The 13629-nt window shown below is 48.5% G+C and overlaps 1 protein-coding gene across 1 annotated transcript in view; it reads right to left on the bottom strand.

The window, feature by feature from the left end:
• The window catches only part of LOC146196875 (uncharacterized), a 99804-nt gene extending 86483 nt beyond the window's left edge, over nucleotides 1–13321 (bottom strand). Inside the window, exons 1-2 of the mRNA XM_084598568.1 lie at nucleotides 13032–13321; nucleotides 1237–1666 (exon numbers count right to left, since the gene is read on the bottom strand). Coding sequence (XP_084454694.1) covers nucleotides 1237–1632 — 396 coding nt within the window. The 5' untranslated portion in view covers nucleotides 1633–1666; nucleotides 13032–13321. The remainder of the gene's footprint in view (nucleotides 1–1236; nucleotides 1667–13031) is intronic.
• Between the last annotated feature and the right edge of the window lie 308 nt (nucleotides 13322–13629).

The following is a 13629-nucleotide window of genomic DNA, read 5'->3' as shown; positions in this document are numbered from 1 at the left end:
CACTGAAGCAGCGTGGTAAAACTAGACAATGACGTCATTAGGGGTGACATTTATATTTTCAACATCTTTCGCCCAATTCTTTTTGCGAGTCAGCCGATGTCGCCAAACGACGCCTTGCGACCTTTACCATCGTTGGCGTTGATCTTTTTCCTCATATCAAACGTTTCCGCGTTGGAAATGCATCATCTCTAGAGATGACGTCATCACTGGTGTTTCCACTTGTCACCGTGTAGTGCGAAGAAGCCTGAATGCCAAAATAGTTTTATTTAGTGATTACGTCGTGAATTTAAACGCTAGCACAAAACGGCTTCGCTTGAATAAACCTTAGCCTTCACACATTCGACTACTTTAATTCAGTTGAATTGTAAAATCTCTTGTTTCAACCGCTTTGCACTTCATCGATATCTACCAAAAGGTCTCTAGTCCCCTCTTTCTTCGCTTTGTAATTTTTGCCAACGCAATTCTTCACGGTCTTTGCGATTACAAGAACAAGTTTGGCACTAGCTCGTCAGTTACAGAGTGAATGCCGAAAAACTAAGAAAGGTTGCTGCCGATACCTGTGCTGCTATCTGTTCCGGTACGCTTTCCAGGTTTAACCGGTACGACCCCTTTTAAGAGAGCTGATCAGAAGGAGTTTTCTTGTTGCCCGTATGATTCGATTTCTTAGTCGGTAGCTGGGCAGCATGGTCATCTACCATGAAGCCCGACCTGGGAATGTGTCATATACACTAACAGTACGCAGCTACTTTTACATATATGTGAATGCCAGCTAGGCTGACAGATATGCACAGTGTTCACCCTCGCTGCCTTCGAATGTGACAAAAAAATGCGATGACAGGACAGGACAGTTGGAAGAAAAAGAAAAAGATGGGGAGAGAGGGGATAGGAAATGGGAGCTGCCGATTTCCACCGGGTGGGTTGGTCAAGCTGAGGCAAAAGTGGAGGTTTGCTTTTACCGAGGGACCATCAATGTCCAAGCACTCCAAGGAAAGACTATATGCCCCTACACGAGTATGTAACACAATTTGTAATTTCGATTTGTTGTGCTAGCGCTGCTCCCCCTTGTTGTGCTGCAAGTTTTAAATAGGCCTATAGCTAGGCTATCATTGTTATCGCCTTTTGCCTCTGCCCTTTGGCACTGCTTACGCATTGTCGAAAGCACAATAAACAAACAATATTCACAACACCAAAGTAACCACATTTTCGACAAAGAAACTACGATGTTTTTCTGCTCACCTGTACAGGCGGTGGTGCCTTCGGTGTCACTGCACTAGTTGATGGCGCGTACGTTGCCCTAGGACTCTGACAGGCGCCCTCGAAAGAGGGGCTTGAAGACTTCGACGGTGAAAACGGACCTCCCATTTCAGCGCTTCCACCTTTATTTGCAGTGGCCCCTGGAGAGAAGCTACCGCCTATCGGGCTCCTATCTCCCGTGCTTGGCGAGCGAGGAGTGCTAGGTACTGACTGTCGCTGGGCCTTATATTTGGCGCAGTTTAGGCCTTCGTGGGAAGCTCTACAACTGGGGCAGTTCATGTGGCCGCACTTGAAGCACTTCACAAATTTCTTGCCCGCTATCGGGTACAGAATTGCGCCGCATGTCTCCCATCCGCAGAACATTTTTTCCTCCTCCATGACTCGGCTGGTATTGGATGAAGAGCGTCGTGCCCTGCAAAAGGAGAAAAAGTAGACCGTTCGCACTAAATAAACACAAAATCAGTTCTCATGTTTCTATAGGCAGTATTTGCAGCACGGAGTAGTTCCCTCTCTCCTAGTGATGCAATTCCAAGAAGCCAGATACCCCAACAGATCTTTCCGCTCTCCTGCAACTTTTTCAATCGCTAGCAGGAAAAGGAGTCGTCGTCTGTACACAATCGAAAGTGAACCGAACAGGTTTGGTTTAGCTTATGTTGAAAGTCCCAGAGTGATTCTGGCATTGAGAGACACTGCAATGGAGGGCTGTGGAAATTTCGACCTACTGGGGTTCACTGACGTCGCATATAGCGCACGGGTGCCTTGCTTTTCGCTTCCATCGAAAAGCGGCCGCCGCAGCCAGCATTAGATTCAGATTACTGGGCTCAGCATTCCAGTGCCGTAACCCCTGCATCATCGCGCGGAGCAGTATCGAACCTGATGTACGCACGCATAGTCCACAATAAGAACGTTTCCAGAGACTTACAGCGGCAAATTTATGCAGTATATATATTCCTTATTTATGCTTTAGTCGGTCAGAAAATTGTATGATTATTTTGTGACTCATTTTTTATATATCCAGAGAGTTTGAGGCTATGACCCACGTTGCATTCACCCTTCAGCCTGCGGATGCTACTATAGTCCTGATCCAAGCTGTCGTTCGCCAGAAATTCGCGAATGTGGGCCTCAATGCGAACGCAAGCCTCAACTATGGTCAGCTGTCCGCATAGCCTTCTCTCCAAACCCCCGTTCCAGTGGTAGCTGCTGCGGCTCCTACTGAGCCCTTCCGATCCAATAGCGCTACCGCTACCGCAACCGGGAAGAGTAACGAATCTCGGACCACCGACCCATCTGCTTCAACTACTCAGGCGTCGGCCACATTCCTCGCCATTTCCGCAGCCGTTCGATCTTCCGCCACCTCGACCTCGCTATACTATCCTGACCTCAGCGCCGACTGCGGACCACACCCGTACTCTCTCCGTGATACGCCTTCTTGTGACTTCAACTGGCCAGCCCCACGCATGTCCAGCCGCCATGGAGGAAGGAAAGAACTTCCAGCCGCTCACCGTCTCCCCAGACCCGGCGCCCTCGCCCTCCCCAACCTCGCCGTTCATCGTGCCCCCGCTTATCTGGCTCTCGTCCGGAAAACTGACCAATGCAGCGTCCGGAGGTGACGCTACATTGACGACCCAGCTCAAAAATCCTCTGCCGACCCTCGCTCATCGCCACAACCTTCTAGATATCTGCGTGGATGGTGTACCTGTTACCGCCCTGATGGACACTGGTACCCAAATTTCAGTCCTCAGCTCTTCGTTTCGCCGCCGTCTCAAAATGATTGCTACGCCCGCTACTTCACCAGCCGTTCGTGTCGCCGATGGAAGCGTCGCTTCCGTCTCGAGACTGTGCACTGCACATGTAAGCATTTGCAGTCGCACTATACCCCTGTGCTCTTCACTGTCATCGACCGCTGCCCTTACGATATGATCCTTGGTATCGACTTTTTAACGGCCCATTATGCCCTGGTTGATTGCTATACTGGCCTTCTTCGCTTAGGCCTGCCTTTCTGCCCCGAGTACACAGATATCAAGCCCCATCTCCAGTCCACCGAGTTTGTTCGTCTACCGCCCGAAGCTGCCATCTATGTTCCGTTGGCCCCGATTCCCGCCATGCCTGATGGTACATACCACTACTTGCCCAATCACTGTCTTTGTTCTCCGCCGTAATGTCATCCTCCCTTAGATCGTCGTGACCATCACGGGTAACTGCACCTATCTTTCCTTCCTTAACTTCAGCAGCTCGACACAAATTTTACCCCGTGGCGTTGCACTCGCTGGCATGTCTCCCTTGGCTTACTGCGAAATTGCTGCACTCACGCCTGTGCCTCCGTCTCGGCCGCTCGTATCGGCTTCTCCTCGTTCGACCCTTTTTTGCTCCCTGGATAGCAACGGGTTTGACACCTCACCAAGCGAGTGCGGTCTTTGACCTTTTGTTTTCCTACAGCGACATATTTGATTTTGGGGACCCACCTTTGGACCAGACATCAGTCGTTACCCATCGCATCAATATGGGTGATACAAGCCCCATTCGTCGGAGGCCTTATCGAGTCTCATTTGCTGAGCACCACGTGATACAGAAGGAGATCGGCATGATGCTGGCGAGCAATAATATTGAGACTTGGGGGTCTCCTGTCATTTTAGTCAAAGAGAAAGACCAAACTTGGAGATTTTGTGTTGACCGCCCCTAACCTCCTTCAAAATATTACGATGCACACTCCGAAGTAGTCGCAACAGTTCGCCTTCAGCGACACACTCCTAGGACAAACAGCCTAGCTTCAGCGTCGTCGTTCCTCACGACACCAGCACATCGTCGTCTGTGATACTGCGTACCGTAACATGGGATATCCTTTCCAATTGACGCGACTACTCTTATGTCCAAACGCAATCGTAATTTGCGACGTTAGCCACTATAGGTCTACAGACACTTGGGGCATGTGAATGTTAGGACATTTCTAATAGCGAATAAATATCTCAATTCCTTATGTAAACAAATCAAGCATTAAATGTCAAAAACTATTGCACACAAATCGAGTATGTTAACTTTTCGGATGCTTTTCGAATATTAGAATGAAGTCCTAACAGCGGCCGCCTTATCTTTTTTTCCACGGGTGTTCGAAAAACAGGGCCCACACGAAGCTGCACATGCGCCATCCTGTTACGATCACTATGCACGTGATGTATACGGTTCAGCGCAGTGACTTAATAGGACGGCATTAATAAGGCCAATACATGACCTCTAAAACTGAACGATGTTGCAGGAGTTAAGAAGAGTTCTGTAAACCTTGCTTGATTCCAGGTCTTGGAGGCCATGAATAAGTTATATCGCAGTTGTCGCCGATAGCGAATGGTAGTTCCTTTATGCACGCAACTTGAAGGTCATAGCCAAGATACTAACTTCGTGTTGTGACTTCTTGTTGAGTCTTTCAGCTGCTTTAGAGCTAAACTTCATAAGTTATAGAACTTTACCGCAACGTCGGCGGTGGTACATAAATATTGCGTGCGGCAGTGCGAATTCATCTTTCTCCTGTTTCTGCTCTGCCTGTGCGCCTGCGTCTACACATTTCATGTGTTGTGTTAGACACCTCCCATGACAGACTACTGAAATCTTAACTACGAATATTATCAGTTGTTGATTTCATTATTGTCGATCTCTGGGTGATTGACAGGTGCGAATGACATCTTATGATCCCATTTTCTGATCACGCGAAGCACAAGGCAAGAAAGACTTCCGCCTTAAAACAGCAATGTAAAATTCCGAGCAAATGCAGTCGCCGGTGCAAGGGCCCTTCTCTAACTTTGCTGCTAATTTCACATTACCTCGTCGTTCTGAGAAACGCTTCTTACTGGCATTCTAGTCGAACTCGAGAAGAAATGAGCGTGGGCAGGACATTTTGTGAAGGCAGGATAACCGATGGTCGTTAAGGGCAATGCACAGCATTGTTAAGAAAGGCGAGTTTAGCAGCTAGGAGGTGGGTGGAAGTCGGGTGGGTGGATGAGGTTAGGAAGTTCGCGGAAATCAGGCGGCCGCAGCAGCAGGTACAGCCTTTGTCAAAAGTGTAGAGCCCAGGGAGTCTATTTCTGAGCCACTTCGTGCGGCTTGTAATTCGTGTCCAGTGTTCCGAATTTCTTGATGCCGAGAAGAGTTTTTGTTCTACCCTCTCCTATGGCAAGGACCTCCACTAATGCTAAGACTGTGTTAATTTAAATGTGGGAGAGAATGCTGCCTTGCAGCCGCGGATGTAGTCTGGCTTTTCATGATGGCATCAATTTGGTATTATAACGCCGCATATAGCCGACACGCACCTCCCATGCGTCATGCACTGAGCGCAGCTATGCGGACTTGCCGCCAGATGGCGCCACCAATCAACCCAATCGCGCTCGCTAACTAGCGCTTCGCCACAGTGGTTGCGTGAGACGCGGCGAAGTGTGCACGATGGTAAACGAACGTTGTGAAAGATGAGGTGGCTGGGTGGCTGACTGTTTTGCATACAAGCCCCAATAACTTAGTTTTGTTATATTTGCCTCATGTTTCGCCGAGCTCGTCTTTTTTCGAGGGCAGAATATGACAAACTGCTTGTCTTTTCGGTATCGTTTTCTTGCTTGATCTGTCTATTATTTCCATGAAAGTTGCATGCAGGAGCAAGCAAAACCTGGTGGCTTCTATTTATAAGAACGGCAAATGAAAGAGGATCGATTTCCATTTTTTCTTGCAGCCGTGTTCCTTCCGCTTCATGGAGCTGCATTATGTACCAATAAATAAATGTAGGTTTAACCATCGCGAAATAACCTGTTCATTTCGCGGAAGGCGAAATGAAAAGGCGGAAAAACCAACAAAGATCTGAATTGTATTTGCAAACTATCCATACAGAAAGTTTGATTAGTACGATGTCCCATATGTCATTCAAGCACTTAACTGAGAAAAGAATGGCTTCGAAGAGATAAATAAAATAGACAAGAAACCTTCTGCACTCGGTTTTAGAGCATGCAAGCGCGCGCATGAAAATTCATATCGTTCCGACTGATGCAAATGTATAGACATTGAAGAGTACACAATGACAACCTTTCTTATGCACACATGCAAGCTGCTTACTGGCACAGTCATGCACATGTTATTTATCGGCTCAACAATGCTTATGCTTCCTAGGCGCCCACCTGTGCAAGCATGCTCTCGCATGCAAATGCGAAGTGATGAAACCATACACTGCTGCATATATACATGCTGTAGTGTGGTAATCTTCATCGATATAACCACTGACATGCGTCGCGTGCTGCCGCTCTCAAGGACGAAGAAGTTGTTCGCTGCCTTGCTCTTTCGCCACGCCTGGCGCTTCGCTGCGAGTCTCCCCTGAGCGGCTGGAATCACCTGGGTTCACCGAATAAACACACCCCTACAATTGGTGCAGGTGCTGCTGGGTACGTTCCCATCCACCCTGGAACTTAGAAGCCGCACGTTGACCACTGCTTCCACCATGCCAGACGAGACCACCTCGACATCGGCGCCCCTACCAACCACGGTACTGCGTTCTGGCGTTCTACGGCAGCGTGATTCATGCCTCTTCAGTGGCACGGCTGACCAAGACGTCGACGACTGGTTGTCGGCGTATGAACGTGTCAGCAGTTATAACAGATGGGACGACACTATTAAGCTAGGTAACGTAATCTTTTACCTGACCGACGTGGCGAACCTCTGGTTTCGCAACCATGAGGCAGACCTGCCATCTTGGTCTGCATTTAAGAAGAATTTTTCGGAAGTGTTTGACCGTCCTGCAGTTCGCAAACTCCGAGCAGAACAACGCTTGCGTGAGCGCACACAGCATGCCGAAGAGTCATTCACAAGTTATATAGAGGACATCGTTGACCTGTGCAAACGTGTCGACCCAGTAATGTCCGAAGCGGCTAAGATCGGACACATCTTGAAAGGTATCTCCGAGGACGCGTGTCAGATGCTCTGGCTGAAAAATCCTGCCTCCGTCAGTGAAGTGATTAAACTTTGCCAGAGCTACGACGAGCTTCGAAAGCAGCGCGCTTCTACCCGGCGGTCCGGTTTTAGAGACGACACCATTTCTACACTAGCACTGGGTGGTTCTACTTCATCTGAGGACAGCCCTTTGATTCAACAGATAAAAGCCTTCGTTCGCGAAGAGGTCGCCCGCCAGCTATCCCTGGTCCCTCAATTACAAGACACTGGTCGCCTTGTTCCTGACATGGCTCCGTCTTTGGCCCCTACCATACGGCGTGCCGTGCGAGACCATATCGCTGATGTCCTTTCGCCCAGTTCCGTGCTCTCGCCCAGCCCAGTGCTTCCGACCAGCCCCGTGCCACCGCAAGTAACGGCACCACTAACGTACGCCCAAGTTGCGGCCAGGCCGCTAATGCCAACCGCACCTGTTTCCTACCAGGCCGCCCCTTCCAACCATCCTTCACCATCGCCTGGGTCGGCGTTCCATATCCGTATTCCAAGGGTACGCCAACGCCCTACGAACCCTTGGCGCACCGCAGACAACCGGCCAATTTGCTACTCTTGTGGGCTGCCGGGCCATGTAGCCCGCCTTTGCCGCCAACGCCTTCCACCTTCTTGCCCTGACCCCTGGAACTACACGTACGACGCCGACCAGCCCTCGCCGAGAACTCAACCCGGTTCCGAGTTCGTTCCTCGGGACAATCAAACGTATACCTCTCGCCGATCATCTTCCCCTCGTCGCCGTTCACCATCACCGCTTCCCCGACGTTCTACCGGCGCTGTTGAGGGAAACTAACAGTCGCAGTTCCCGGGGCAAGAACTGCGCTTGGTTCGAACTCTTCAAGTCCTCCGTCTTCTCCCGCAAACGTAATACAAGTGTTCGTCGACGGTGTCGCAATACTCGCTCTTGTTGACACGGGCGCTGCCGTATCCGTCATCAGTGAATCTCTTTGCCGTCGTCTTCGCAAGGTGACCACCGCACTACCCGACTTTTCGCTTCGCACCGCTTCATCCCAGCGCATTCATCCCTCAGCAGCGTGCACGGCCCTTGTTCTCATCGAAGACGTCTTATACACCATCGAGTTTATTGTACTGGCTCACTGCTCACACGACATCATCCTGGGCTACGATTTCCTTTCCGCTCATCATGCCGTTATTGACTGCGCCCGCGCGGAAGTTTCCTTTTTACCTCTTTGTGATACCGTCTTGTGTGACGTCCCTACCCAGCACCTCCACCAATTGTAGGGGTGTGTTTATGCGTCCACTGACATGCGTCGCGTGCTGCTGCTCTCAAGGACGAAGAAGTTGTTCGCTGCCTTGCTCTTTCGCCACGCCTGACGCTTCGCTGCGAGTCTCCCCTGAGCGGCTGGAATCACCTGGGTTCACCGAATAAACACACCCCTACAATGCATACACTTGCAGGTCCATGTATACAAAGTGATGCCACACCTACACGAAGAGAGAAAACGCATACGGTGCGAAGCAAGTTATTTGCAGAACAGTTCTGCCTTTTCGTTCCGCAGCTTATTACGGAAAACAGGAACCAGGAATCGATTCCCGCTCCGTCTGGTGCAGGCTAAACTAGACACGCAAGAGATCGACACGTAGGGAGATTGCGGGGTGGACCAGCGGTAAATTCGTTCTTACATCAGGAAGTTTATGACTGTATGTATTTGGGGTGAGTAGAATGGGTTGAACATAATCGTCTTGTTACTACATACAGTAAATTATCTAGATATAAGTAGCCCGTTTGTTTAGTTGACCCGACCGAGCAGGAAGTACAGTAAGATACGTACCAAAAACTCCGAAAATAAAATTTCATTCGCAGACTAACCTGAAGAAGACCAATTACAGGAGTTAATTGGCACATCATCGTACGTCTTTGAAAGGTATTGTCTTCATACAAAAAAAGGGACATAAAGTGTGCCCATTTAAATGTTTGCATGAGCATACCACTTTTCAAGCCTATCTTGTAAAATAAAGGCAGTCGCTCAGCTGGTTAGTCGTTCCAAGCCTGCCCTCAAATGTTTCCGATACCGAAAGCAGACATCTTAAATATACATCTTTATTCGAAAGAGAATTACATCATGTTTCACCGATACACCATCCAAAGTTGTACTACGTATACGCAAGCTACTTTACTGCATTACATTTTATAACCAAACATCTAAAAGCGCTGCACAGAAAAGAGGAAAAAAAAAGTATTTAATTATGCGTCATGTATACCCTTATATTTGGGCTAAATCTCGGAGAAAAGGGGTTTACGGCAATTCGAAACCTTCAGTGGTATGACGAATAGTCATCCAAGGAAAAAAGTAAAATCATATATTACGCATGAAGACAGGAAGCTCTTGCTTAGTTTTGTTCTTAGTGATCGATTAGAAATATAATACAATTTCCGGGGTTACGAGAGTTCTGAAGTTCTGAATATCGCTGCGTTGGTAATAGTAAAGGCTGAATCGTTAGGAATATTTCGGTCAACGCGGACGGCAGCATATGGAATAAACGTCCAGTAAACAACGATGTCAAGATGCTTGAAAGTTATCACAAACAGACTATATAGTGTGCCATCGGGCATCGGGCGTCACCACGGTTCAGAAAAACCCAAGTTAAGCACTACGGCAAAACAAAGGTGCACTGCAGCACTCAGGAGCAGATAACTGCACTCAGACCGAAAATTACTGAAATAATATTTATTTCCTAAAATTAACGCGCGGCGCCCGCTTTGTTTTAAGGCAAATGTGAACGCTCGACGTCCATCGCACCACAAATAAAAGCAGATATAGTCTATGGAGTTTAGAAAACACTAGAGTCATCCTGTATAACATTTAATGCATACAAAACCTGTATAACACAACTCTCATCTTGTACATTTGAGGGACTTATCCTGTCACGCGTTTTGACGCGTTGTACATTAAGGAATATATTAGTGTCACAAGAACTGAAGCTTGCATCGTGAGTAACCGCAGGCAAGTCGTACCGTCCAATGCTGCCAGGTTATGTCACACGTACGGAAGTAAAAAAATTTAAACAATTCCCTATTTGCATGGATACGTGCGCGAGGCATGGTTTGCCCGTGTTAAGCTTTGTTTATATTTTGCGTATGTGGCTATCATTACGGATCCTCGTTTGCGTATATGTATTTCGCAAATCGCTTAATGATTGGTTTAGAGGCCCTAACATTCCAAATTGCGACTTGAGGGGAACGATATAGTGGTGTTCTTTAAAGTGCACTGGCATAGCACAGTACACGGGCGCCTTGCTTTTCATTTACATTGAGCAGCGGCTGCAGAGACCGGGATCGACTGAGCCCCTGTCCATGGGTTCTGCAGGCGCGTCTTAACTGCTCAGCCGCAGCAGCGGGTGTGAGTCGCTTGATTATTAATCTTATTAATTCCTTGACTTCCCAATTGAAAAACGACATAATCGAGCCGAAAATACTAGATAATTTTTTTTTCTTCGTAAAGTCAGATTTTGCTGCTGTAGAGTATACATTTTTGTAGATCTCTCGTACTTTTCAAGTAGGGAGGCCTAGACCTGTACTGCTTTTTGCGTGGTATCCAGGTAAATTTATGATGTTCCATTAAAACGTTTTTATCACTAGAGGCTCAGGGACCCACACTTTTCTGTACTTTCTTTCGACCGGGTTGAGCCTCTCATGTCCCAAATTCATTAACCTAAAGTCGTAAGATACCACAATGTCAAAAACCACCCCGACTACGTACTATCAGTAGCAAAATTTTGCGTGATCTCCAGCGCGTGACGGAGCGATGAAAAACTGCATTGCTGCGCCATCTCTGCACCCAATAACGAGGATAACGGAAATTGCGTCTGAAGCATTCTTTACGTACGCCTGTCCTTTCTTCGCTAACAAGCATGTCTCAGGCTAGCATACCCGGGATCTGCTTTTGACGCTCGTTGCTACCGCGGAATCGATGTGTCACTATCTTTGCATAAGGCGTAGTGCGAAATGCGCCGGCGAACTCCCTCCATCGCGCCTGCCAAAGTAGACCGGCGGCGAATGTCACATAGCGCCTCGGCTGCATCCTTGATTCTGATAAGCGTTCACAGGAAACCACGCGACGGGGCATGCTTGATGGCGAAGAATGGACAAGGCGTGCGCAAAGTCCGTTTCGAAAGCAATTTCCTTTATTAATCTCGTCATCGGGCTCAATTGCGGCCGATGGCTCGGCAATGCAGTTTTCCTTCCCTCTGCCACACACTGGAGATCCCACCAACTTTTGCGGCTGACAGTGCACATATAAAGGCGCGCTTTAACGAAGCCATACAGATGTGCTACATGGCGTATAGCCCAGGCAGAAGAGAACATAGGTCAATATTGGAAGCGGGTTGGAAATACACTGGCCCTATGCAGGACCGGACATCGCCAACGTAGTACCAATATTGGGCGTGTGATCCGTGCTGCCTGTGAGGTAGCGCGTCCGATTCGCGATCCAAGGGTCTCGGCATTAACAACACTTGAGAAAACGAGAAAGGACAGAGACGAGCGGGAAGGTTACCCATAAGAAGGCATCGCTTTACTAACCTTCACCGAAAAAAAGATGAGAAAACAAGAAAATAAGTCGTGTAGAAAAAAAAAAAAAGTTCTGTGCGTGCTGCAAAAGCATAGACTAATCCGCAGGCACGACGTTTTTATGACACACAGTAGTGCCCGACAGGCCTCCAACGACGGTGATCGGGGAGGCCGCAGTCCAAGAATTCATCTTCGCAAGCGGGTGAAAACCCATCTGGTCAAATTCACGGCGTAGAGATCGCCTTCTGGCGCTAAGCTCAGCTCACGCGCAGAGGACGCTGTCTGTCGTTTCGTCAAACAGGCACCCGGCGTACGCGAAGATTCCAGACATAAACGACCGAGAAAATAATCAGCATTATACTCACCCCGCCTCTTTTCGATGGGAAGGAAAAGAAATGTTTACAAGCACCCGCGGAGTAAAATTTATTTTTTCGAACGAAGGTTAGATGACCCGTTCCGCAGATAATGGTCGAAACATGAGTCACCACGGCAGCGTACAAACGCTCATGGGAAGTAGTCGCTATGTTGTAAACATCTTAAGAGGCCAACTCGCTCGCCGACGCAAGTAAAGAAAAAATGTGTTTACCGTATGAAAACTAACATGTCAATACGCGGCGCTGAAAATCCTGCAACCAACTGCAGATCGAGACTAGTACTTTTTTTCTCATCCACTTCAATAACTGGGAAAGCATGGGTATGAATGCATTGTCAGTTTGTTGGGGTATAACTTCCACCGCTAGGAACTAAAGGCTTTTGCGAACCGGCATAATGTCTTAGGTTTAAGACGCATACGCAAGGAACACTGCTGCTAAGTCTCGCCTGTGGGCTACAAGAAAAAATGCCGTCAAATTTATCGGACCAATTCCAAGGAGCTATACAGAATCGGCATCACCTTTAAGCGACGTAGGGATCCAACACGGGCCTAACACAGCGATTAACGACACTTTGAACCGTCGTACGTCTTCACGCGTGGCGTTTTGTGATGTGTTAACTCGTGACGTCTGCCATTTAATCCACGAGGTTCGTTAAGCGCGCAATTTGTTCCCGCCGCTGTTATTCAAGACGCTCGCCACAGCCAGGAACTACTTTATGCCAGCGCGGATTGAGCGAACTAGACAGAAGGCCGAAGTTGATGTCTGGCTAAACATTATCCCTCCATACCGCGCCAAGCAGCTGCGTGCTGTAGCTATTAATATTTCTAGGCAACTAATGCTACAACACGACCTAGACCGATACGAAATCAGGGTATAGTATCGGAATGACAAACAACGTCACGTGTGGTGGCACTCACCTTCAACCCCGTCGACACCAACTGACTCCTAGATTCCGGCTGAAAACGTCGCACAGTAATCCACGGTACGTGCACCCCCTGACATGGCGCACAAGCACGACGCTGAGGACTAACTACACTTTTAAAACGTGTTGTAACAGTCCGCTTTCTCGCTGAGCCGTCGTATGAATCCGTGAGCGAAGGGGCGGCAGTCGCGGACGGCTTGCCTTTCGCGTCTAAGCTGATAAGTGAGCACCGCATGAAGCAGCGGCTCCCGGCGGGAATTGATAACGGGGCAGAGAGGCCGCCGGCACTGTCGTCACTCGCGTCGTATCCGACAGACCAGAAGGGTAAGTGTCAGAGATGCATGCCGGTACTGCGGCGCTAGATTTGAAAAATTTCTCTCGGCACCAGGTACGACTCTCCCTACTGCTCATAACCTCCTCTCAGGGTCTTTGTCCACATCAAGAAAGGTGAATGCTTTGGCTTGGTATATGCTTGAGTGGAAGGGCTGACAACTTCATGATGTTCTGACACCCCGATGTATGGAGACCAGGATCATTGCGCACAAATGTATTGTGCGCTTTTTATATTCAATAAAAAAAAATCGAGCTCAATC

Source organism: Amblyomma maculatum, chromosome 3, assembly GCF_055883805.1.
Source record: "Amblyomma maculatum isolate TAMU_Amacu chromosome 3, ASM5588380v1, whole genome shotgun sequence".
Taxonomy (NCBI): Eukaryota; Metazoa; Arthropoda; class Arachnida; order Ixodida; family Ixodidae; genus Amblyomma; species Amblyomma maculatum.
The sequence above is the reverse complement of the archived record's forward strand: the minus strand, read 5'-3'. Positions and strand labels throughout refer to the sequence as shown.